Source organism: Somniosus microcephalus, chromosome 7 (assembly GCF_052327205.1).
Source record: "Somniosus microcephalus isolate GS21.2 chromosome 7, FLI_Smic_1.0, whole genome shotgun sequence".
Lineage (NCBI taxonomy): Eukaryota > Metazoa > Chordata > Chondrichthyes > Squaliformes > Somniosidae > Somniosus > Somniosus microcephalus.
The window spans coordinates 253,165,212-253,191,408 of NC_140993.1; the positions used below are offsets into that span (position 1 = coordinate 253,165,212).

Sequence of the window (26,197 nt, forward strand, 5' to 3'; positions counted from 1 at the left end):
ACCTGCATGCTTACCTTCAGCGACTGGTGCACAAGAACACCCAGTTCTCTTTGCATTTCCCCTTCTCCCAATCTATTGCCATTCAAACAATAATCTGCCTTCCTGTTTTTGCCCAAAGTGGATAACCTCACATTTATCCACATTATAGTGCATTTGCCATGTTTCTGCCCAATCACCCAACCTGTTCAAATCGTACTGGAGTTTCACGACATCCTCCTCACAGCATACCCTCCCACCCAGCTTTGTGTCATCTGCAAATTTGGAGATTATTACATCCGATTCCCTCGTCCAGATCATTAATATATATTGTGAACGGCTGGGGTCCTAGGACCGATCCTTGCGGTACCCCACTAGTCACTGCCTGCCACTCGGAAAACGACCCGTTTATTCCAACTCTCTGCTTTCTATCCGCCAACCAGTTCTCTATCCAAATCGGTACCTTGCCCCCAATCCCATGTGCCTTAATTTTGCATGCTAATCTCTTATGCGGGACCTTATCGAAAGCCTTCTGAAAGTCCAAATACACCACATCCACTGGTTCTCGCTTATCTATTTTACCAGTTACATCCTCAAAAAATTCCTGTAGTTTAGTCAAGCACGATTTACCTTTTGTAAATCCATGTTGACTTTGTCCGATCCTGTCGCTGTTTTCCAAGTGCTCTGCTATTACATCTTTTATAATGGACTCTAGCATTTTCCCCACTACTGATGTCAGGCTTACCGGTCTATAATTCCCCGCTTTTTCTCTACCACCTTTTTTGAATAGTGGGGTAACATTAGCTACCCTCCAATCCATGGGTGCTGTTCCAGAGTCTATCGAGTTCTGGAAGATGACCAGCAATGCATCTACTATTTCTAGGGCCACTTCCTTAAGTACCCTAGGATGTAGATTATCAGGCCCTGGGGGTTTATTGGCCTTCAGTCCCATGAATTTTCCTAACACAATTTCCCTACAAATACTGATTTCTTTCAGTTCCACCCTTTCATCAGACCCTATGTTCTCCGGCATCTCTGGGAGGTTATTTGTGTCCTCCTTTGTGAAGACAGAACCAAAATATGTATTTAGTTGGTCTGCCATTTCTTTGTTCCCCATTATAAATTCCCCTGATTCTGACTGCAAGGGACCTACGCTTGACTTCACCAATCTTTTTCTCTTTACATATCTATAAAAGCTTTTACAGTCAGTTTTTATGTTCCCTGCAAGCTTACTCTCATATTCTATGTTCCCCTTCTTAATTAATCCCTTTGTCCTCCTTTGTTGAATCCTAAACTGCTCCCAATCCTCAGGATTATTGCTTTTTCTGGCCAATTTATATGTCCTCTCCTTGGATCTTATGCTATCCCTAATTTTCCCTTGTTAGCCACGGTTGAGTCACCTTTTTTGTTTTATTTTTATGCCAAACTGGGATGAACAAATTCTGTAGTTCATCCATTCAGTCTTTGAATATTTGCCATTGCCTATCCACCGTCAACCCTTTGAGTGACATTCTCCGATCAATCCTACCCAACTTGCTCCTCAGACCATCGTAGTTTCCTTTATTTAAATTTAGGACCCTAGTCTCTGAGTCAACTACTTCATTCTTCATCTTAATGAAGAATTCGATCATATTATGATCGCTCCGACCCAAGGGGCCTCATGCAACAAGATTGCTAATTAATCCTGTCTCATTACATAATACCCAGTCTAAGATGGCCTGATCTCTGGTTGGTTCCTCGACATACTGGTCCAGGAAACCATCCCATAAACACTCCAGGAATTCCTCCTCCACAGCATTGTTACTGATTTGGTTAGCCCAATCTATATGTAGATTAAAGTCACCCATGATGACTGCTGTGCCCTTATTGCACACTTCTTTAATTTCCCTTTTAATGACATCCCCAACCTCCGCCTTACTGTTTGGAGGTCTATATACCACTCCCACTAACGTTTTCTGCCCCTTAGTATTTCTCAATTCTACCCATACAGATTCCACATCATCAGAGCTAATATCCTTCCTTACAATTGTGTTAATCCCTTCTTTAACCAGCAATGCTACCCCACCTCCCTTTCCTTTTTGCCTATCTTTCCTGAATATCGAATACCCCTGGAAGTTGAGTTCCCAGCCTTGGCCATCCTTGAGCCACGTTTCCGTAATCCCAACCAAATCATATTCGTTTACCTCTATTTGCGCAGCCAATTCATCCACCTTATTACGAATGCTCCTCGCATTAAGACACAAAGCCTTCAGGCTTGTTTTTTTAACGCTCTTAGACCTATTAGAATTATTATTTACTGTGGCCACATTTGATTTAAACCGTTGGTTTCTCTGACTGCCACTTTTGTTTTTCTCCTTCCTATCTTTTGCTTTTATCCTTGTTTCCCTTTCCTCTGTCTCCCTGCTCAGGTTCCCAACCCCCTGCCATTTTAGTTTAAACCCTCCCCTAGAGCACTAGCAAACACTCCCCCTAGGACATCAGTTCCAGCCCTGCCCAGGTGCAAACCGTCCGGTTTGAACTGGTCCCACCTCCCCCAGAACCGGTTCCAATGTCCCAGGAACATGAATCCCTCCCCCTTGCACCATTCCTCTAGCCACGTATTCATCTGAAATATCCTTCTATTTCTACTCTGACTAGCACGTGGCACTGGTAGCCATCCTGAGATTACTACCTTTGAGGTCCTATTTTTTAAATTTACCTCCTAACTCCCTATATTCCGTTTTTAGGACCTCATCCCACTTTTTACCTATATCGTTGGTGCCTATATGCACCATGACAACTGGCTGTTCACCCTCCCCTTCCAAGATGTTCTGCAGCCGCTCTGAGACATCCTTGACCCTTGCACCAGGGAGGCAACACACCATCCTGGAGTCTCATTTGCGGCCGCAGAAATGCCTATCTATTCCCCTTACAATAGAATCCCCTATTACTAAAGCTCTACCCCTCTTTTTCCTCCAGTGCTGTGAGCAGAGCCACCCCTGGTGCCAGGAAGTTGGCTGCTGCTGCTTTCCTCTGATAAGCCATCCCCCCCAACAGCACTCAAAGTGGTGTATCTGTTTGAGAGGGGGATGTCCAAAGGGGACCCCTGCACTACCTGCCTGCGCCTAGTACTCTGCCTGTTGTTCAACCTCTACCTGCGGTGTGTCCAACTCCATAAACATGCTATTCACGACGTCCTGAGCATTGCGAATGCTCCAGTATGCATCCAATCGCAGCTCCAGTGCTGCAATGCGGTCTGTCAGTAGCTGCAGCTGGATGCACTTCCTGCACATGTAGTTGTCAGGGACACAGGAAGTGTCCCTGAGTTCCCACATATTGCAGGAGGAGCATACCACGTGGCCGGGCTGTCCTGCCATGACTTACCCTTTAATTAATTGAATTTGAATTAAATCAATCAATCCCACTAATTACACTACAGTTAAATGGTTTACCAACCATCCCCGCTACACCAGAGAGACCTTAGTAACTATAAACCAGAGTTAAAGTTTAAAAAAGAGAGAAATACTCACCAACCGATCAATGCACCAGTCACCTTTTTGATACCTGTGTGAGCAGCACATTAACTGACATGGCAGTGCTAGCCAGAATTGAGCCACAGGTATAACAGTTAAGAGGGGTGGTAAGGATCTCCTTGCTGCAGATGGCAAAGCCCTGTAACTGAATTCCTGCTGACCTACAATAAGTTGAGGCAGTTGTCCTCCATCACTGGCATTAATGAATGATTGGGAAATTGTGGGTAGTGTGAATTTCCCATTTGCACTGCTGGTGAGCAAGGCTCCCTGCCAATAGCATGGGCTCTTCAAAGTATTCCCATAGTCAGGTGCCTGCTGATCTTTCGGGCATGGCTTCTTGCATCTTGTGCCACCTCAATCATGAAATACAATATTTGAGGCAGCTTTGGGGTCTCTGCTAAAGTGTGGGTACGCGTGCGATGCAGTAAAAGGCTGTAAGATTTTGCGCGGGCTTTTAACGGGTGAGCAGGAATGGGGAAACAGGTTGACAGGCAACACCTTGTGGCATGCAGTCTTGAGGCCATCTACCTGGTACGAGGGTGCATTTTACAAGTGCGCACCGCAGAGCCTTGCCCAATGGAAGTGGGCATCAGGGAATCATGGGCACGGGGACCTTAGGTACACGCCAAAAAAAATTCTCAAAATTAAATCTTAATAAAAAATTTCAGAAATATGCATGCTCTCCCCATCCTGTATTCTCCTGCTCCCATTGAGCAAGCTCTTCTGGCACAAAGCACCACAGAATCCATCCCAATATTCCTTTGTTTCCCCATCCATGAATAATGGGAACTCCTAACCATACGTAGAGATTGAACAAGTGAAAACCACAATGCTTCAAGACTTTGCTTGACTGTTTTAGTATCATTCACTGGGACTTAGCAGCATATACTTTCAAATACAAAAACAACAGCTTGTATTTATACAGCACCTGTAATGTAGTAAAACGTCCCAAGTCGTTTCACTGGAGCGTTATCGAACAATAGTTGACACCGAGCCACATAAGGAGATATTAGGACAGGTGACCAAAAGCTTGGTCAAAGAGGTAAGTTTTAAGGCGCGTCTTAAAGGAGGAGAGAGAAGTAGAGAGGCGGAGCGGTTTAGGGAGGCAGTTCCAGAGCTTAGGGCCAATGCAGCTGAAGGCACGGCCGCCAATGGTGGAGCGATTACAATCAGGGATGCACAAGAGGGCAGAATTGGGGGAGTGCAAAGATTGTGGAGGGTTGTAGGGCTAGAGGAGGTTTCAGAGATAGGGAGGGATGGTTTTACAGAGATACGTAGTCACGTATAGTTTTCGGATCTATAAACAAAAGAAACTGCTGGAAACACTCAGGTCAGACAGCATCTGTGGAGAAAGGAAAAAGTTCACATCTCAGGTACATATTACACACATGCTTCAACCCTTTGATCTGGCCAACTTCAGGTAACCCGGTGACTGTCTTGAAGCAGTGCTAAATGTGTTTATCATTGGCATGTTAGAACAGCATTCACACTCTGAGGCATGCATCCACAGGCACGTGTTTGTGTGGACCAGAGTACAGTGCAATGGCATATGAATGGGCGTGCGAAAGTTAATTTTATCTTTAGAAATGGGTTAATCTTGCATTTAGTGTTTACGTGATTCAGTGTCAAAGATACAGGATTGTTAGAATAAATGGAAAAGATGTGTATTGTGGAAATTATGAAAAGATTGCAATTTGAGGATGGAATATTTTCATAATCATCATTGTGCATCAGGATAACAATTGTACTGTACTCTGGTGTAACATGACTGTAAATGCATGTCTCAGAGCGTGAATGCTGTTCTAACAGGTCAATGATGGAACAATTAACACTGCTTCAACCCAGTCACTGGGCTACCTGAAATGAGCAAGATCAAAGGGTTGAACCACATGCAATATGTAGCAGTGCTGGTCCAAGTCAGTCCTTATCTTCTACCCCTGGAACCTTTCAATGTCATACTTATATAGAGACAATCCAAGTACAGAGGCTGAAAAAAAATCGATATAAATGCACCTCCGATACTGTGCCCCTTACGCTGCTTTTGTATTGTGCGAGACAGATGCTGGTTGCACCGGTCCCCAGACACACTAGCCAGCTTTAAGCCAAATGTACAACAGCCAGGACCCACCAAGAACTGGCTGTCAAAAGACCCATTTTTAATGAGTCCCGGCAGTTTTACATTCAGCTAGCCACACAAGACCTGCACTGATGGCAACCAGCATCACTGTGGTGGATTAATCATGCAAGCTAAGAGCAGTGATCAAATCACAACCTTAATGTCCACAATGAACAAGACACCTTATCAATATTCTAAAGGGGACTCTTGTTTCACTCCTCCACTTTCCCACAGCATTGTTTGGTGAGCTCTTAGGACTAAATTTCCTGGGTCATTTCCGTCTGGATGCTACACAGGAGCAGTGCACTTTGGATCACCCCTATTACCTGCCCTAGACCATCTAAATGGCCCCAGGGCAGCCTCAGCGTCCAATGGCAGGGCCTAGCACTGGCGGGAGGGCCTGGAAATCGAGAAGCAGCAGCAGGTCTGGATGATGCAAGATCCTTGTTAAAATGGAGGCCTGCCTTGACACCTTCAACATGCCCCCGAGCAAGTCAGCTCAGAGCAAGTGTGGAGGAGAAGCAGGGAAAGCGAACGATTCCAGTGGTCTAAGGCCAGGGAAGGGGGAAATCCAATCGCCTGTGCTAAGTGGGAAAAGAGACATTAGAAGTAGACAGGAAAGCAGGAGAGAAGGTAAATATAAAATACAAAAAAGGGTAAATGAAGCAAGGGGAGGAGTGAGGGGAAAGTGAGAAGGAGGAGAGGGAAGTCAGGAAGCCACTGAAAAGAGAAGAAGCGGGAGAAGAATACTATTGATCGGAGAAAAAGAAAAGGAAAGAAAATGTTGTGGTCTTGTGACCTGTGCTGGACAAATATGAGTGAATGAGAAAGGACACGGAGACAAAAATCTGTGTCTGAAACTTGTAGGAGAAGCTGTGCAACTGGCTGCTGCACCCCAGTGCCTCCTACCTGTACAGAAATCCAGCTCAACGTTAGTTAGTGAGGCTACGGTACTCTCTATCGGTGTTTGGAGCGAGGACCTGCTGCTGTTTATTAGTGGCAGGCCCAGGAGTATGGCAATCAAAGTGTGTCCATATCCCAAAACAACACATCATTAGATGTACTCATGGCCCAAGCTCCCATTCAGTGTCAAACTGGTGAGAGGTGGGCCTTGGTAACATGGCCCAGACACACTGGGGGGAATATTAACCCACTCGAAGGGTTATGGTATGGGCATACAGTTAAAATAGCTGTCCAAAGACTTACCACTCCGATTCCTACTTGATTCCTGACTGCAGTCTTAACTGGGCCCCATTCTTTAGGCGGCAGGAGCCTTATTTATACATGCAATTCGGAGTCCGATGAAGTCATTAGGACCTGATGGCATTTTAACAGCCTATCGAGCGGGGTGTTTGCCATGGGCACCCCGTTCAGTGAAACCTGGCAGGGAAGAAAGGATGGCCTCGTCAGAAACTTCTCTCACTGGGGTCAGGAAGAGCGGGAGTGATCTGCTGCCCCAGACTCCCCACAAATCCCCCCCCCCCACTGTCACACCCATGAAATGGCTTCGGTTCCCCTCCCCCACGACTTAACTTGGTGCCGGCGGGCAACCTTGGGCCCCGTGGATTTGACCAGCCCGAAGCCTATTTCAGGCGGGCATCTGGCCAGCGGGATGGAAATGAGACCCAGGAGTTAAAATAGCCCGGGCCTCAAACTGATGATGTTGTGCAGGTTTGACACTCGCCTCACCCGCTCGAAACCCGCTCCCAGTTAAAAGTCCCCCCCCCCGCCCCCCATTGAGACCAAGGGGAGAAAGTGGCTCAGCCTGAATACTAAATCCAGGTTATAAAAATACACAAGTAGAGCCTTCACTGCGGCTTGCCTCCAAATCCAGCTCTAACTAATGTAAGTTGCAAATAGAAAGGGTACAGAGGAGGTTTACCAGGATGTTACCAGAGATGAAGGACTTCAGTTATGAGGAGAGGTTGCAAAAGTTAGGACTGTTCTCCTGAGAGCAGAAAAGGTTAAGAGGTGACCCAATCGAGGTTTTCAAGATGATGAGAGGTTTTGTTAGAGTAGATAGAGAAAGGCTGTTCTCTCTGGTGAGGGGTCAATAACCAGAGGTTGTAGATTTAAAATCATTGGCAAAAGGTCTAGATGGAAGATGAGGAGAATTTCTTTCATTCAGAGAGTTGTCAGGATCTGGAACGCTCTACCTGAAAAGGTGGTGGAGGCTGATTCCATAAATAATTTTAAAAGGGAGTTGGACAGCTACTTGAGGATGAGGAACTTACTGGGTTACGGATGAAAGGCAGGGGTGTGGGACTAAGCACAATTGCTCTTTCAAAGAGCCAGCACAGGCACGACGGGCCGAATGGCCTCCTTCTGTGATTTCTATGATCCTACATGTAAGGGTAGAGTTTACGAATTCCTACTCCTGGTGAGGAGCTTTGCATGTCAGAAGCAGAAATCACGATCTCCACAGGATTTTTCAGCCCGTTAGTCTTAAAGGATGGAAGATCCTGCCGGGCCTGCTGACATGGGCAGACTTGAGGTCACATGCTTGTAGTAAGCCAATTAGACCGCACAAAACGGACAACAAGGCCTGCAGACACAGACTGACACGGGAAAAACAAAACTCTTTTAAAATCTATGGATGAAATTTTTTTTCTTCATGTTTATTCAAAAAATGTCAAATTCCACGTATTAGAATTTCCTTCATTGCCTTTGGACTGCATTTAGTTTAGAGCTAGCAAAATATACACTGGGTAATTATTAAAATGCTAATACCGACATGAGCAAACTACTTTGAGTATTCAAAGAATTGCTTAGCTTTGAAACTACATAACGTATTTTTTAAGATAATGTCCACAATGCTGAATATTAGGAAGCACAATTAGAAAAATCAGCACATTTCTGACTTCTAGTATTCTTTGGAATTAAATATTGATATTGATACAGAAAAGAAAGCTACTGCAGTCGCCCAGTAATCCAAAGACTGAATGAAGATAAAGAGTCATGCGAGGGCATTGTCCTAGTTATAAAAATAGAGCCGTGTGATGATGCATTCAATGGTTTCTTCGACAGCACCTCCCAAACCTGCGACCTCTACCACCTAGAATGACAAGGGCAGCAGGCGTATGGGAACACCGCCACCTCCAAGTCACACACCATCCTGACTTGGAAATACATCGGCCGTTCCTTCATCGTCGCTGGGTCAAAATCCTGGAACTCCCTCCCTAACAGCAGTGTGGGAGCACTTTCAGCACACGGACTGCAGCGGTTCAAGGCGGCGGCTCACCACCACCTTCTCAAGGGCAACTAGGGATGGGCAATAAATGCTGGCCTTGCCAGCAACGCCCACATCCCATGAACGAACTTTTAAAAATTGTGGCGTCAATCACATTTGACGCAACTAATTTTAAATTGCAGTTTTTAGCAAAAAATTTAAATTAAAAAAAGAAACTTTAAAATAGATAAACACAGTGCGGCAGGTGACGCATCCACAGTGGTGCAAACCTCCCATTGCTGCCAACAAGCCATCACAGCAGAGGAGTTTTCAAAGCAGGCTGTCAGAATGAGCAAGTGTGACAACACTTCAATAAAGCACAAATGCTTTTATACGCTACTAAATATTCTTAAAACAGACAACATTGTATATTTTTACGTACCTCTAAAATTTATTGACCCAGAAATTCGGGTCGAGGGCTTCCCGCGGGTGCAAGCCCCCGACCTGCACTTACCTAGCGTGCCGGCTGTTGAGCTGTGGGCCCCCGTGGAATTGCGATCCTGGGCCTCCTCCAACTGCCGGCGCGCAGTGCTTGCGTATCCCAGGGGCGCAGTTAGTTCGATGCATCCCCTGGGATCACGTGGGCCATGGGGAGCCAATCGGAGCAGGGAATGCTTCATTCATAAGTTTGACAGGAAGGGCTGTCAAACTTATAAATACTATAAGCCCCAAAACATCACTAAAACTTCAAATAATTTTTTAAAAAACATCACATTTTTAAAATAAACTATAAATTACATGAAATAACTATTTTAAACAATAATTTAAACTTTTGAAAAAAATAATTTTATTTTCTAACGGGGCTAAAAATAAACTTACCTTGCTTTAAAGTATTTAAAAATAATAAGCCTGTGGAAAAAATGTTTTAATTTTAATTAATTCACCACTTACCTTGTAAAAAGCAGGCCCTTGCGCCTGCTTTTTATATGTGTAACTTCTGGAGACTTGCCCTCCCGGGAAAACCTGCATAAAAAACGTAAGTTAGACACGCACGCGCAGCCTCTCCTGCGCATGCGTTCGACCTCCGAACCCCTTCTTTCAGGGGAACGGAAGTGCCGGTTTCCTGCGCATGCGCAGTGCATGCACGAAACCGGCACTTCCATTGGGCCTACGGGTGAGTACCCCGTGCGTACGCACCCGTGGAGACCCGAATTTCTGGACCATTATCTCCCGAGTCTATACTATTAGCAAGCATCTAAATTATTTAAATAGCAAAGGGTTTAAGGCCTCCATTTAAATCGCAGGGAGGAATTTGATACAAAACTATTCCGCTTTCAAAGGCTGGAGTCGCAAACCGTCATTTCTACCTCACAGTATCAATGACCAATTCATTGTTTCTACCTTTAATAACACACAAAGGTCCACATTGGGCTTGCGCCATTAGTACCAAAAAAGGTGTAGAGGAAAGTGCCAGATCTGAGCCACAGGATTACCGATCACGGCACCTACCTGCTCGTGCTTCTTTTCTTCTTCCATCCTTAAGTTGATTATCTTATACACTGCATCCCTTTTTTGCTTTGGAATCACAAAAAGCGTACCTATTGAATCAGGAAGAAACAAAGCCACATTTACGCGAGATAAGGTTGCGCTCTTATTTTTACCTGTTTTTTTTCAAACTCTTATGCCCTTTTCATACAGTTACATTTCTTCCAAATCAGCTTCACAAATCATCCCATCAAAGCTGTACTTCTTACCTGGAAGTGAAAAAACGAGCAGGCTGGTGAAGGAGCAACATGGCGTGCTCTGCCAGGTTAGAACACTAGTTTCATTTCTCTGTGCTGAATTCCCGACTTCAGTCATTCTAATAAAGACTTGCATTTAATCTAGGACAAAATCTAGGCTGACACTTCCAGTGCAGTACTGAGGGAGTGCTGCACTGTCGGAGGTGCCATCTTTCAGATGAGACATTAAACCAGGGGTGAGGTGAAAGTGACTGCCCTTGACATCAAGGCAGCATTTGACCGAGTGTGGCATCAAGGAGCCCTAGTAAAACTGAATTCAATGGGAATCGGGGGGAAAACGCTCCACTGGCTAGAGTCATACCTAGCACTAAGGAAGATGGTTGTGGTGGTTGGAGGTCAATCATCACAGCCCCAGGACATCGCTACCGGAGTTCCTCAGGGCAGTGTCCTAGGCCCAACCATCTTCAGCTGCTTCATTAATGACTTTCCCTCCAACATAAAAGGTCAGAAATGGGGATGTTTGCTGATGACTGCACAGTGTGCAGTGTCATTCGCAACTCCACAGATAATGAAGCAGTCCATGCCCTGGACGACGTTTAGGTTTGGGCTGTTAAGTGGCAAGTAACATTCGTGCCACAGAAGTGCCAGGCAATGACTATCTCCAACAAGCGAGGGTCTAACCACCGCCCCTTGACATTCAACGGCAGTACCATCACCGAATCCCCCACTATCAACATCCTGGGGGTCACCATTAACCAGAAACTTAACTGGATCAGCCACATAAATACTGTGGCAACAAGGGCAGGTCAGAGGCTAGGTATTCTGCGGCAAGTGTCTCACCTTCTGACTCCCCAAAGCCTTTTCACCATCTACAAGACACAAGGAGTATGATGGAATACTCTTCACTTGCCTGGATGACAGCAGCTCCAACAACACTCAGGAAGCTCGACACCATCCAGGACAAAGCAGCCCGCTTGATTGGCACCCCATCCACCACCTTAAACATTCACTCCCTCCACCACCGGCATACCGTGGCTGCAGTGTGTACCATCTACAAGATGCACTGCAGCAACTCACCAAGGCTTCTTCAGCAGCACCTTCCAAACCCGCAACCTCTACCACTGTTGTTAGATCCGTGATTCTGAGAGTATGATGTTTTTCAATAACCACACGGATGCTGTAACTTAACAATCAACAGGTATTTACTGGAGGAGGTACAGAGGCATGCGCAAGGCTTATATACAGGTGTGGTCACTGCCGGTACCACAGTATACAGGTGCTGTAAAAGTAGTTCTGTCTTAAAGGTACATACACTACAACTGTAAGGGGTTTTAGATTGCAGAGGTTTCTCTCTCTAGAGGCCTCTCTCTCTTGCACAGTAAATCCTTGAGTGGTTCGACCCACTCGCCCCTTAGATTCTAGACACTGGACTTTGAGGCAGGAACTACAATGTAGAGAATACTCTATAGGCCAGGTTTAATGGAAACGAAATGAAACTTTATTGCATAAAGGAACAAATCAAACTGCAAACCAATAAGGTACATGGGAGGGAAAAAATAAATCATAATACAGTACTGGCTAAGATATATACAGGCATATTATACTTCACAAAAATCATCACGAAATGGGGAAACACACGGAACATCAAGGGATAACAACTCATTGTTAAAATTACCCCTTAAATGCCCACCCCCTAAGCCTATCTAGATCAGATTGTGAGGGGCCAGAAACATGCTCACCAATCCAGTTGGAAATTATAGAGTTTTGAAAACAGGTCTGCGTTTTGATCCTTTCAGGCGTCCTGTCTCCACGTGGTCAGCGCTGCGGGCTGCGACACTCTCTCTTCTTCCTCGAGGTGGAGGTCACGGACAGGCTGGATGCTGGCAGGCATGGACGTCGGCGGGGACGGAGACCACCTGTTTAACCATGGTTAAAGAGGTTTCTTCGCAGAGCCTAGCTGGCTTACCATTTTCAGATAGATTTCTTCTGAAGGGCTGCTGTCCTTTGTCTCGTCAACGGCCCGGGGTTTGTCGACGATCTCCCGATGGTTACCCTGGGGCGGGACGCAGACTCGAATCACCTTCTTGGTCTCCGGATCGACGTTCTTCCACGGCTCTCAAAAACAAGCTGGCTACCAAAAGCTGCAAAAGCTCTAAGCTCAAAAGGCGCTCTCGATGGCTACCCCAGGACTCCAGTTATACTTCTCAAAGATGCCTTTATCTCCCGCCAAATCAAGGTTAGTCTTTGTTTAACTTTTGGCGGGCTTGTAGCACAGCGGGGTAGTTATTATATTTAAACTGCTTTCGGGATGGCCGGTGATGGCCATCTCTGGTCTGGAATGACCTTGTATTGTTTTGAATGTCTTCTTGATGTCTTTAACGGGTCTTTGATGCTCCCCTTATATGAATATAAAACTGTTCCCCTTTGTCTGGGTAAACATCCAGATGGCCTTTATCTACAGGCTGATCTGACTGGATCTGCATCCAATCCATATGTATGTGGTTCTGTCTGGTTTCGTTTTCTCCGAAACGGCCTTCCAGAACTTACTGTGGGCTGAATCCACAAAGGCTGTCTGGGGACTGCAGGAACCATTTTAAAAAGTGTCCAAAAAGCTGGTCACGGGGTCTGGCGGCCATTTTGTATGCCTCCTTTTCCTGGGCTTCTTTTAAAACAGTCTTTTAAAAGTAAAGGCCTCTTCTGCCAAGGGACCCTTATCTGACAATATTAATTTTGCAAATCTTACACCACCTAGAAGGACAAGGGCAGCAGGTGCATGGGAACACCACCACCTCCAAGTTCCCCTCCAAGTCACACACCATCCTGACTGAGAAGTATATCGCCGATCCTTCATCGTCGCTGGGTCAAAATCCTGGAACTCCCTACCTAACAGCACTATGGGAGTACCATCACCACACGGACTGCAGTGGTTCAAGAAGGCAGCTCACCACCACCTTCTCAAGGGCAATAAATGCTGGCCTTGCCAGCGACGCCCACATCCCACAGATGAATAAAAAAAAACGAAGGCCCCATCTGCCCTCTCAGGTGGACGTAAAAGATCTCATGGTATTATTTCAAAGAGATGACGAATTTTCCCTGGTGTCCTGGCCAACATTGATCCCTCAACCAACTGCTAAAAAACGATTATCTGGTCATTATCACACTTCTGTTTGTGGGAGCTTGCGGTGTTCAAATTGGCTGCACATTTCATACATTGCAACAGTGACTACACTTCAAAAGCACTTAATTGGCTGTAAAGCACTTTGGGACATCCTGAGGTCATGAAAGGTGCTATATAAATGCTTTCTTTTCAATGTAGCCCCCATCTCAAGTGGATGTAAAAGATCCCATGGCCCTATTCGAAAAAGAATAAAGGAGTTCTCTCCCGGTGTCCTGGCCAATATTTATCCCTCAATCAAAATCACTATATAAAACAAAACAGATGATATGGTCATTATCAAATTGCTGCTTGTGGGAGTTTGCTGTGTGCAGATTGGCTGTTGCGTTTCCTACATTACAACAGTGACTACACTTCAATATGTACTGCATTGATTGTAAAGCGCTTTGGGATGTCCCGAGAACGTGAAAGTTGCTATATAGATGCAAGTCTTTTTTTTTTTTGAACACTTGGCTCATGGATCTAGTCAGGAACCTGAGCACAAATGCTGAGCAAGGTTAAAATCGACACCACACCATAAACAGAGTTCGTACAGAAAGAGCAATTCTGAAACAGAGGTCCCGCTACCTGGACCGGACTGGCAGGGTCTGTCAGTATAGTCCAGAAGGGTCTCCAGAATCATCCTGCTTTACCCCATTTTCCATGACTTTGCCCTGAAAAGGGAGCTGCCATTGGAGACGCCTCACAAAGAAGACATGGAGGAGCAGGATGAAGAGGAAGACCAGGCAGCTGAGGACAACGAGAAAGAGCAAGGGCCAGCGGTGCTGTCAGCTGCCACAGCTCCACATCTGCAGCTAATGAAAGCTTCCATTGAATCATTCCCTCCCCCAATCCACCAACTGTCCCTCCTACCCCATAATGTCCTAATCTTCAACACGAAGATAAATGCAAAGTAAATGAAGCCAAGCAGCAAACTGGTTGATCACGGTTCACTGCAAGTTTGTTTACAGTGATACTTGAGAACTAAAAATCCCCCTCATGCGAACCTCTAGTGATCATCTTCTGTGCTTGTTTGCCTAGCCTGGTGCTCCTACAAGGTGCTTCCCCAGTGGGACCAGCTTGGGAGGTGGCAGGCTGGTGAACTTCCAACAAGGGTACTTGAGATGGCCGGGGTGGGCGACCTCGAGGAGCTCTGTGCATATAAGGTCCCGGCTGCAGGCTGCAGTGTGTCAGCAGCAATTGGGGCACCCTGGACCAGCTGGCTGCCTGGCACTGACAGTGGTACTGGTTTAGAGATTGGCAGGGAGCAACTGTTGCCATGATTCTGAGGGAGAACAGCATCTGCCTGTCCCATGGTGGAAATGCCACTGTCACGGGGTTGCACCTCACCACTCACACTCCTCTCTGCGCGAACAAAGTCCAAAAGTGAGATGGTACTTTGGTAGCCCATATTCATAGTCTCCTTCCTGCCTTGAAAGCCAGAAGAATTGCTGGAGCCTAGAGCCACGGTGGTGGCACTCTGAGCTTCCATCGTAGCTGTCAGAACAATCACCAGAATCTCTAGCACTCTGGGTCCTGCTATTGTATTCATTGAGCTGATCAGATGCTCCATGGTTGCCTGCATTATGCCCCATGGTTGCCTGCATTATGCCCCTCTGCAATACCCTCAGAAGTTGGAGTTGGACTCCTCCATGCTGCCCGTCATTGTGTGCAGGCTCACTGGCAGGCAGTGCAGTGCACTGAGTGGTTTGCCATCCACAGCCATCAGTCTTCTTCTATAGGCCGGACTATCGAAGTCAGCATCTGTGCTTCCGGCAGCAGCCAACAGCACTGTGGGAGTACCTTCACCACACGGACTGCAGCGGTTCAAGGCGGCGGCTCACCACCACCTTCTCAAGCGCAATTAGGGATGGGCAATAAATGCTGGCCTTGCCAGCGATGCCCACATCCCAGGAATGAATAATAAAAAGGCCTAGAATATGAGCTTGCCCACCAGCGAGCTAGTTTCTGGACCCTGCCCTTGCTTCTGCACTCTTGCGCTGGGTACATCCTTCAGTGCAGACCCCTCAGCCCGACCCTTCACACCAAGCGGGGTGCCAGCTTTTGAGAGTAAGGTCAAGTGATGGGAGTGTACTCTGGGAGGCTGTCCTCCTCTTCCTCTGATCCAAGATGGCCCTCTATTTCTGCCCTGACCTAGAAAGGGGTAAGAGGGACAAGGGTTGACAGTTAGTGGGAAGGGTAAGCAGAGAGAGATGAGTGAGAGTTCAAAGCAGGACCACTTCGCCAGAGTGTGCATAGGGAGAGATTTTAGTGAGAGGGGAAAAGATGGCCAAACAATCTGCCAAGCATGTCCTCCAGTCTCGCCTGCCATAATGCTCCTGATGTGCCCATGACCACAATATCCATGGCGCCCTCTTCCAAAGGGGAGAGGACATGGATGAATGGTCTCCTTACTCCTGTCCGTCCGTGTTCCCTGATGTTGTGTTCCAACTTGTCCTGCAAGAAGATAGGAAGTGTGTTAGTGGGCAGGCTGGTGAAAGGTGGTGCAGATGTGGCTGTCAAGGTGGAATAGTGCTGCTGGTGTGTGAAAGATGGCCCAGGAGTGCGGAAGTGATGGGCGTGATTGTGAGGACAGCAGCAGGTACAGAGTGTGTCAATAGCAGCAGAGGAGGTTGAGCAAGGTGCGCTGCCATGATTGGAGGGGAGTGATGAGAAGCAGGGCAGGGAAGGCTTGAGAGTGCCGGGGCTACATGTGGTGCAGGGCTAAGGAGAGAGTGAGAGATTGTGAGTGAGAGTCTTACCTTAGCAGCTGTAGTGAAATCATTGAATTTCTTCCAGCAATGCAGCCACGTCCTGGGTGCAATTCTCCTGGCATTCACCTGCTCCGTCACATATGACCACTGTTGCCATACAACTTGCCTAGGCACCATTCTGCCATCAGGATGAAGTAGCACCTCTCTCCTCCAGGGGACCTCCTGCACCAACACCTCTAGCGCAGCATCAGCAAATGAGGAGGTCCTTACTGCAGTAACTCTGCCTGACACTTTTTACTGTGCAACGCAAAATCAGCTCACAGCAGCCAATGTTCACCTCCCCTTTAAGAAGTGTAGGCTGCCTTTAAATGGTGTCACTGACCTTCGAATTCTGGCACCCCACCCCCGCTTCCCCCCCCAAATCGGCGAGCAGCCAATAAACAGTGCAAGGAGTGCTGGCAGCTTGCCATGCATATTAATATAAGGCAGCATTCCAATTTCGCATGTGCCTCTCGCTGACCTCATCGGGCGCACGTTTTCAGAGCAGTGCCGATTTTGCAACGTGTCTGTCGATAACCAAATTTCTCGGCCATCTGGAAAAGGCACTCAAGAGGAACTGCGAAAGAAAAGAAAAATCTAGAAAACTGCCACTTTACATTATTAATATGGCCAAAGTTTCCTTAAAGAGCTTGTGTTGCATTTACCTTCCAGCAATGCTACCACCGGCAGGCCTGACTTTGGCAACAGTGTCAGAAGATAAATGAGGCAATGCTGCTACCCTCGCGGTGCCAAGACCTCACCTGAAGAAATGGTTTTCCTTGTTATCTCTGGAGATAGCCGCATTAACAGCAGTCCAGCCATGAAAATGGCTACTGGCTGCTGCTCTTTTATTTCTGGCCACAGGCAGGCTGAGTGATCGGGCCCACCTGTACAGACCTAAAATTGAGGCATCATACTTGCCAAGGTTTCCCAACCATCGGGGAACATCCAGCTGCCAGAATTAAAGTCATGATTTGCAAACTTGCAACAGCTATTTTGGGCAGCAGTGTGCCTGATGCTTGCATAAGCCCCTCACGATCCAAATCAAAAACCGAGAAATCCACATAACAACAACTTGCATTTATATAGCGCCTTTAACATAGTAAAACGTTCTAAGCCGCTTCACAGGAGCGTTATCAAACAAAATTTGACACCGAGCCACATAAGGGGATATGATCAAAAGCTTGGTCAAAGAGGTAAGTTTAAAGGAGCGTCTTAAAGAAAAAGAGAGGTAGAGAGGCGGAGAAGTTTAGGGAGGAAATTCCAGAGTTTAAGGCCTTGGCAGCTGAAGGCATGGCCACCAATGGTGGACCGATGAAAATCGGGGATGCGCAAGAGGCCAGAATAAATATAAATAGCATTTCTGTTTGCCTAACACAGAGTTTACACTCTCTCTCCCTGCTCCCACAGACAAACCTCCCTTACCCAAAACCAAAGAATTTAAGGGCCCACTCCCCAGTCCTGTGCTCAATGCGCTCCCTGCGAGTGCAGGAACCATAATCAGTCCTTTAATTTCACAACACCAGGAGCCCCAACATACTGCAAAACCACTTCAACTTAAAGCAATTCCGTAACATAAACATTAGAGTATAACAATTAAAATTGCAATACTCTAGCAGACACTGAATAATGGGGTGTTAATTGTTCATCTAAATGAGTCAGTTCAACAGATTAGCATTTATAAAGGTGTAAAAGAGCCATCATGTTCTGCTTTTTAAGTGTGCATTATGGATTGAAAAGCTGCGCTGAAATGAGCTGCTATACTTCCACAGAACAGACTTGCCATAAAAATTATACGGGAGAATTTTTTTTTTTAATCTATGTATTTAAATGAGTATACGCAAAAGTGAAGTAGACTGCAATACATGTGACACAGGAAAGTATGGAACATTTTACTGATCTGCCATTCTGACGAAAGGTCATTGGCCTGAAACGTTAACTCTGTTTCTCTCATCACAGATGCTGCCTGACCTGCTGAGTATTTCCAGCATTTTATGTTTTTATGTCTTATTGTTCCTGTTTCTTCCAGTTTGCATAATTGTGGTGCATGCTGATTCATTTAATCTCTTGTATGAGGTGAAGAGTCATAGATACAACTTACAAGATGATAAAATCTTCGATCCCTGCAGGTAATGGGAGTGAAAATCAAGCTCAGGTTATCAATCTGACATCACCACACTGATCAGATATTTTTAGCAGTACTGGAAATATAGTGTTTTCATAAAGTATTTGATTATCTATGCACACAGTTAGCCTTATAACTTACAAGCTGGTTCTCCTGCTATTTATTGGGATGCCTTTTCTGTGAGGGAAAAAGTCTTCTCATCTCCAATCTTAACAGGATTGTTTTCTACTCTTTGGATCTGGGACCACAGTTTACATTAAATAATCTGTTTATATCTACATCATCCATGCCTTTCAGATCTAGATCACATCTTTCAAGTCTCTTGTTTTCCAATGAAAACCAAGCTTAATTCTTTGCACTCTCCTTCATTATCACTGGGTCAAAACTCCCTGGAACTCCCTACTTAACAGCTTGTGGGAGCACCTTCACCACATGGACTGCAGCGGTTCAAGGAGAAGCCCCGTCACCGCCTTCTCAAGGGCAACTAAAGATGGGCAATCAATGCTGGCTTTGCCAGCGGTGTGCCACATCCCGTGAATTAATTTTTTAAAACTTTTCCACATTCATCACCCAGTACCAGCACAAAGCATTTCCAGGTCCTGTACAGAACATCCAGAGTGAAGCTGCCTCTAACTTATCACCACACTGTAGCACGCTTTTACAAGATCAACAATGTCTGACAGGAATGGTTGCCTGAACCAAGGAACCAATGGAGTCCACAGCACAGTGGAGATGCTCTGGCTATGACTGGATAGGTAAGAGTGGAACCAAATTAGGGCAATCAATCCACTGAGCTGGACAGTGGAGGAGAGGTGTTGAAGGAGAATGGTGTGGTTAACCATGTCAAAGGCTGCAGAGAAGTCAAGGGGGATAATGCACCATGGTCACAGAGGGACGTCATTTGTGGCTTTGGTTAGGGCCGTTTTGCTGCTATAGCAGGGATGGAAACCTGATTGGAGAGATTCAAACATAGAGTTGCAGGAAATATGGGCATGGATTTGGGAGGCAACAGCATAGCCAAGAATTTTGGAGAGGAAAGGGAGATTGAAGATGGGACAGTAGTTTGCAAGGGCAGAGAGGTTATGGGTGGGTTTCTGGGAGAGTCAAGGTAAGGTGGAATGAGGCCATGGGGTGATTTACAAATGAGAACAAGGTTTTGAAGTTGATGCACTAATGGCCAAGGAGCTAATGGAGGTCAGCAAGGATCAGGGCGACAGGTCAGTGGGACTTACAGTGGGATAGCATGCAATAGCAGAGTTCTGGATATGTTGGAGTTTAAGTAGGGTGGAGGTTACAGCGAGGAGGACATCGGAACAGTCAAGTACCGAGGTGCAAATTTATGAATGAGGATTTCCGGGGCAGTGAGGTGAGGGGCACCGGGGTGGAGGGGTGGTGCGGGGAGAGATAGAGATGGAATGCATTCCAGGAGGTGAAAGTAAGCAGCCTGGGATGGACTGGATTTGGGGTCTAAAACTAAAATCAACACCGAGTAGGTCAGCAAGGTTACTCACTACAGTACTGAGCTGAGGGTGAGTGAACATCCAGGAAAGGAGCAAGTATGTGGCATCGGGGCTATGGTGCGGAGATTCCAGCAGCAGCTGAAGAGGATGAGCAGTCTTACTGATACTGAACAGCAGACAATTCTGATAGCAGATGGCACTCAGAAAGGACAGCTTTTGGTCACCCCTCCTAATATCTCCTTCTTTGGCTCGGCGTCCATGCAAATTGTTGTTATTTTAAATTAGCTACTGCTTCGTTAAATCAAGTTACTTTTCACCAGCAAGTTAGAACAGTTGCATCAAGCACGAGAAACATATCCCAACAAATTGAAAGTGCTTCACAAGTCAGCCCCGGGAGTAGCAAGAATGGATTATATAGGGGGTGAAATGGATGGACATTCATGGGGGAAGTGGGGAGGACACCCAAATTCCCAAAAGAACTGATTCCTCAATCAGGAGCAGTGCTCACAGCTAAATGGAAGATTGCAACAGCAACAACTTGTATTTATATAGCGCCTTTAACGTAAAACGTCCCAAGGTGCTTCACAGGAGTATTAAAAGACAAAAATTTGACGCTGAGCCACATAAGGAGAAATTAGGGCAGGTTTTAAGGAGCGTCTCAAAGGAGGAAAGAGAGGTAGAGAGGCGGAGAGGTTTAGGGAGGGAATTCCAGAGCTTAGGGCCCAGGCAACAGAAGGCACAGCCACCAGTGGTTGAGCAATTATAATCAGGGATGCTCAAGAGGGCAGAATTGGAGGTGCTCAGGTATCTCAGGGGGTTGTGGGGCTGGAGGAGATGACAGAGATAGGGTGGGACGAGGCCATGGAGGGATTTGAAAACAAGGATGAGAATTTTGAAATTGAGGCGTTGCTTAACCGGGAGCCAATATAGGTCAGTGAGCACAGAGGTGATGGGTGAACAGGACTTGGTGTGAGTTAGGACACGGGCAGTTGAGTTTTGGATCACCTCAAGTTTACGTAGGGTAGAATGTGGGAGGCCAGCCAGGAGTGCGTGGGAATAGTCAAGTCTAGAGGTAACAAAGGCATGGATGAGGGTTTCAGCAGCGGATGAGCTGAGGCAAGGGCACCCTGCTGCCTGTGATTTTTCCATCCATTTAAATTAACAGATGGAAAACCAAGGGCTCCAGGTCGGCGATTTCCCAACTAGTGCCCCCCCCCCCAACCTCAAGAGTGCTGAATCTGTTTCTCCCTACCTAGCCCAGTGTATGACATTGTAATTCTGAGATCATGACCTGAAAGTCTAGCTTTTTAATCTTGAATCCAACAAATGAAGAGTAGGCCTTCATCCAACTCTTTCCCATATCATTGGTTCCTGCTCCTATTCCAATGGTTTTGCACCCACTCCATTATGTCCTTTACCCGGGCAACTGGGAGGCACAGTCCCATTCCGAACTCCCAGTCACACCTGGCAAACAGACTTTCTAAATCCCTTAAAACTACGATTCGCCTTTTCTTCTGGATTTGTCAAGTGTCACAGGCCCTGTCAAGCATCATAGGTGTCAAGCACTGGTTACCAAATGGACAAGTGCAGGATTCCAATGGATTCTTGCACGAGCAATTCTTGCTTCCTCTTACTCACTCTGCCTGCTTCATTATACAATGCTATCCATGGGATGAAAAAGAAAGACTTGGATTAAGAATTGAGCCTTTCACAACATCCCAATCGTTTTACAGACAACAAAGTACTTTTTGAAATGTAGGCACTGTTGTAATGTAGGAAACATGGCAAGCTCCCACAAACAGCAATGTGATAATGACCAGATCATCAGTTCTGACGAAGGGTCATCGACCTGAAATGTTAACTCTGTTTCTCTCTCTACAGATGCTGCCTGACCTGCTGAGTATTTCTAGCATTTACAGTTTTTATTTCAGATTTCCAGCATCCGTAGTATTTTGCTTTTGTTTTAGTTGATGTTGGTTGAGGGATAAATATCGGCCAGGGCACTGGGGAGAACTCCCCTGCTCTTCTTCGAATAGCACCATGGGATCTTTTACGTCCACCTGAGAGAGCAGACGAGGCCTCAGTTTAACTTCTCATCCGAAAGACGGCACCTCCGACAGTGCAGCACTCCCTCAGTATTGCACGGGAGTGCCAGCCTAGATTTTGTGCTCAATTCTCTGGGATTGGGACTTGAACCCACGACCTTCTGACACTGGGTCATAAGCTTCTAAAAAAAAACTTTCCTCCTAGTCCTCAGTTTAGCATCTGACACTTAACCTCTGACACCTCATGCATATACTTTACTGATCCAGATTAGGCCACAACAAGCATGCCATAAACATCACAAGTTTACCATCTGATCCGACCATTTTTAGAATCACAACTGTACTGTTACTCACAGTTGCTCTCTTTACATCATGTTCTCCTTGGCCTCTCTTGCCTTGTTTACTAATTTATCACAATTTTTAGAAATCTTTTACAATTTGCTGTATATCTTAATATTCTAGTTTCATGCACCCTTTTAAATATCTTTCCCATTTAAATATCCTATAGCTTTCAAATGAACTTATATACTATCTTAAATTTCTCTCAACGATAGCTTGTATTTATATAGCGTAAAACGTCCCAGGGCGCTGCACAGGAGCGTTATCAAACAAAATTTGACGTGATATTAGATGACCAAAATCTTGGTCAAAGAGGTAGGTTTTAAGGAGCATCTTAAAAGGAGGAGAGGTACAGAGGCGGATTGAATTCCAGAGCTTAGGGTCTCAGCAGCTGAAGGCACGGCCGCCAATGGTAGGGCAATGAAAATCAGGGATGCGCAAGAGGCCAGAATCTCCCACACCTTTGTCTTTTACAAAGAAAAGCAAACAGCTTTTGGAATGTTTGTTTTAGCAATACAAGCTGTAATCCACAGGGCAATTTTTGCTATGATGTTTTTTGTGAAAAATTAATGATTTACCTGTTAATTTCGCTTGTTAACAATAACTACACGCTGTTTGCAACAATACATCCTTTACTTTAAGGGCAGAGATTAAACAATGTTTTCTCACTGAATGCAGCTATTTGATATTACCGTCACAAGTTTATCTGTTCTGATACTGAACTGAACTAGACTTTGCATAAACATAGAGGGCAGTACCATTTTTCTCCAATATAACAGGAAAAATCAATATTCTGTAACGAAAACAAGTTTAAACTGATGTATAACACTAAACTACCGGCGCTATTTTATAAGCACGTGACGTATGAGTTTTCAAAGGTAGAAAGCCAAACTGTGCAAAGCTGCTTTGGCAAGAAATTGACGGAAAGCTTCCCATTTCATGTGGAAAGTACTTTGAATATTTTTTTTCTGCTGCCCTTGCAGTTCTATTTTTAAAGAGTCAATCCGACATGCTCCGAATTGAGAGCAGCAATAAAAAGATAAATTGCAAGAGCGGTAAAATACAACCCAAATAAATAATGCACACAAATTACTCAATTAAATTAGAGTGACGAAAGGTGATGTGAAAGCGCCCTCCCTCCCTTCGTCAATCTACAGTAGCTCCTCGATGTTGTCCTCTCGCCTGGACCCAGACTGTGCAAATAATTCGCAATTTCCTCCAGTCCTCTGTCAAATTACCCCGCAAGTTGTTGCAACTCCATTGTGAAGCAGCTCTAAGTTTCGTATCAGCACATCGTCTCGACAATTAACACGAAAGTTTTAATTGCAGCGTGAGCCAACATTTGCACGTTAAATAATTAAATAGCCGTCACTTACAAGGGCCTCTTTTTTCTGGTAAAACGATGCAAAGGATTTCGCCACCTCTTTTCTCCGGATATATTGCATCAGAAGTAAATTGGAAGCGTACAAGACGTTGGATAATGCCGCAACACCGAGATGGACCTGCTTTACCTGGGTCGGGCAAGCACTGGGAGTCGAGCGATCCAGAACGCTTGGCTGGAGCTCCTCACGCCGGCTTTGTTGTTCTGGGCACCCTGGTAACTGTGACGCCACCTCGCCCCTGCAGCCAAAAGCTCCTGTTACAGACTTTGCACCACAGTCTCCTCTGACAGGTGAAAGAGAGAAAGCATTCAGCATCAGTGCAAAGGGATGTCACTCTTCATGTGTCCTTTTTTTAAAAATCAATGGATTAAAATTTGTATGTATTTATATCCCCACTAGGTAATATCGCTGTTAAATACCCCGTTAAATGTTAAGCCTTGTTGGATTAGGTGTAACTGGGGTTTTAACAGTGTATTGACTGCTAAACAAACAACTGGCCCTGAAAAACTAATTTTTATATTTGTGGAGTGTCAAATTTCTCCATTATAATAAAAACTACAACTTTTTAAAAAAAATTAAAGTTCGTTCATGATATTGCAGCTTCTACCTTATCCCCATGTGAGAGTCCCAATCTTTATTTCGCTCTCTGTAACATTTTTTAAAAGTCCGGATAAAAGCAGCTTCTCATTTCCTGGTTTCCTCTCTGTGAGGATTCTGCAATGAGATTGGCTGCTTAGAGCGCTGAAATCAATTGAACGTCGAAAAAGGCAAACTTCTCTCGATCTCTGTGGGCAGCTTTCTTCGGGGCCAGCCGCGAGCATCTTTGCTTCGCCGCTGACTGCAAATTACGGGCCCCTGTGTTTATTTTTGTCAAAATACTGCGGATGCTGGAAATCTGAAATAAAAACAGAAAATGCTGGAAATACTCAGCAGGTCAGGCAGCATCTGTGGAGAGAGGAACAGAGTTAGCGTTTCAGGTCGAAGACCTTTCATCAGAACTGGAAGAAGTTAGAGATGCAACAGGTTTTAAGCAGGGAAGGGGGGAAGAGAACAAAAGGGAAAGTCTGTGATAGGATGGAAGGCAGGAGAGATTAAATGACAAAAGGGATGATGGTGCAAGGCAAAAGGGTGTGCTAATGGGACAAGTAAAGAAATGGAAGATGGGTGCAGAGGAGGTGTAACAGCAGAACCATTACCAGCACCTGCTGTCCAAGAAAATGGGAGCAGAGGCTATGATCTGAAGTTGTTGAAGTTAATGTTGAAGCCGGAAGGCTGTAAAGTGCCGAATCGAATGAGGCTGGGGTTCAAGGCAACCCAAGTATTTCATAGTTGAAGTTGTACAAGCTCAAAGAAGGCACACCTGGGAGATCAGCAGGCAGCTGGGGTGCAATGACTGCACTTGCCATTAATGCCAGGCTGATTGCCTCTGCAAGCTCTGGGTCAACAATGAGGCTAGTTGCAGAGCTTTGCCAACTGTTGCAAAGACAACTGCGGCCAACGTGCAACATAGGTACGCCAGAAGCAGTTGCGATCGTCACCACCTCTGTGCCTCGAGATCATTCCACACTAGCACTTATGTATCAGCTAATATATTGCCCACACATCATAGATACATCAAAATATATAGAAGTTACAACATAACATAGAAACAGGCCATTTGACTCAATTAGTCTGTGTCAGTAGTTACCTTCCACGCGACCAATAGTTCTAATCGCATTTGCCCACCCTGTTCTCATATCACTTAAACCTTTTTCTTCATCCAGCTATTCACTGTAATATCAGATAGGTAACTGAGGCAAAGATCAGCAAGGCCAACATTTTCATCTCCTTTCTCGCTGTAGGGCAACAATAGCAGGACACGTGCCCAATTTCACTGTCCTGTTGTCTTTGAGAAAGTGCAGGTGGTCACCGATGGCAACCATGTGACCATTCAGCTGTAGATTCCTGCTCCCCCTCACCTGTGCACTATGACACAGCAGGTGATGGGAACATCATCACCTCCAAGTTCCCCTCCAAATCACACACCATCCTGATCGTCATTCCTTCTTCGTCGCTGGGTCAAAATCCTGGAACTCCCTATCTAACAGCACTGTGGGAGTACCTTCACCACATAAAGAAGGTCCACCACCACCTTTTCCAGGGCAAATGTGAGAAGTCACGCAACACCAGGTTATAGTCCAACAGCTTTATTTGAAATCACAAGCTTTCGGAGTGCTGCTCCTTCATCAGGTGAAGTGAAGAGATGCATATAGGCACTGCATATATAGTCAGAGAACACTGCCAGATGATTGCAGGTAATCATTTTCCAGGACAACTAGGGATGTGCAATAAATGCTGGCCTTGCCAGAGACGCCCACATCCCAAGAATGAATGAAAAAAAACACACACCAGTGCTACCTTCTTAAGCTCACTCACTACATCATC

The 26,197-nt window shown here is 45.7% G+C and overlaps 1 protein-coding gene across 1 annotated transcript in view; it reads right to left on the bottom strand.

Moving 5' to 3' along the window:
* ofcc1 (orofacial cleft 1 candidate 1) overlaps positions 1 to 24,083 on the bottom strand; it is a 398,354-nt gene extending 374,271 nt beyond the window's left edge. Inside the window, exons 1-2 of the mRNA XM_085993614.1 lie at positions 23,768 to 24,083; positions 10,283 to 10,371 (exon numbers count right to left, since the gene is read on the bottom strand). Coding sequence (XP_085849740.1) covers positions 10,283 to 10,309 — 27 coding nt within the window. The 5' untranslated portion in view covers positions 10,310 to 10,371; positions 23,768 to 24,083. The remainder of the gene's footprint in view (positions 1 to 10,282; positions 10,372 to 23,767) is intronic.
* Positions 24,084 to 26,197: the final 2,114 nt, after the last annotated feature.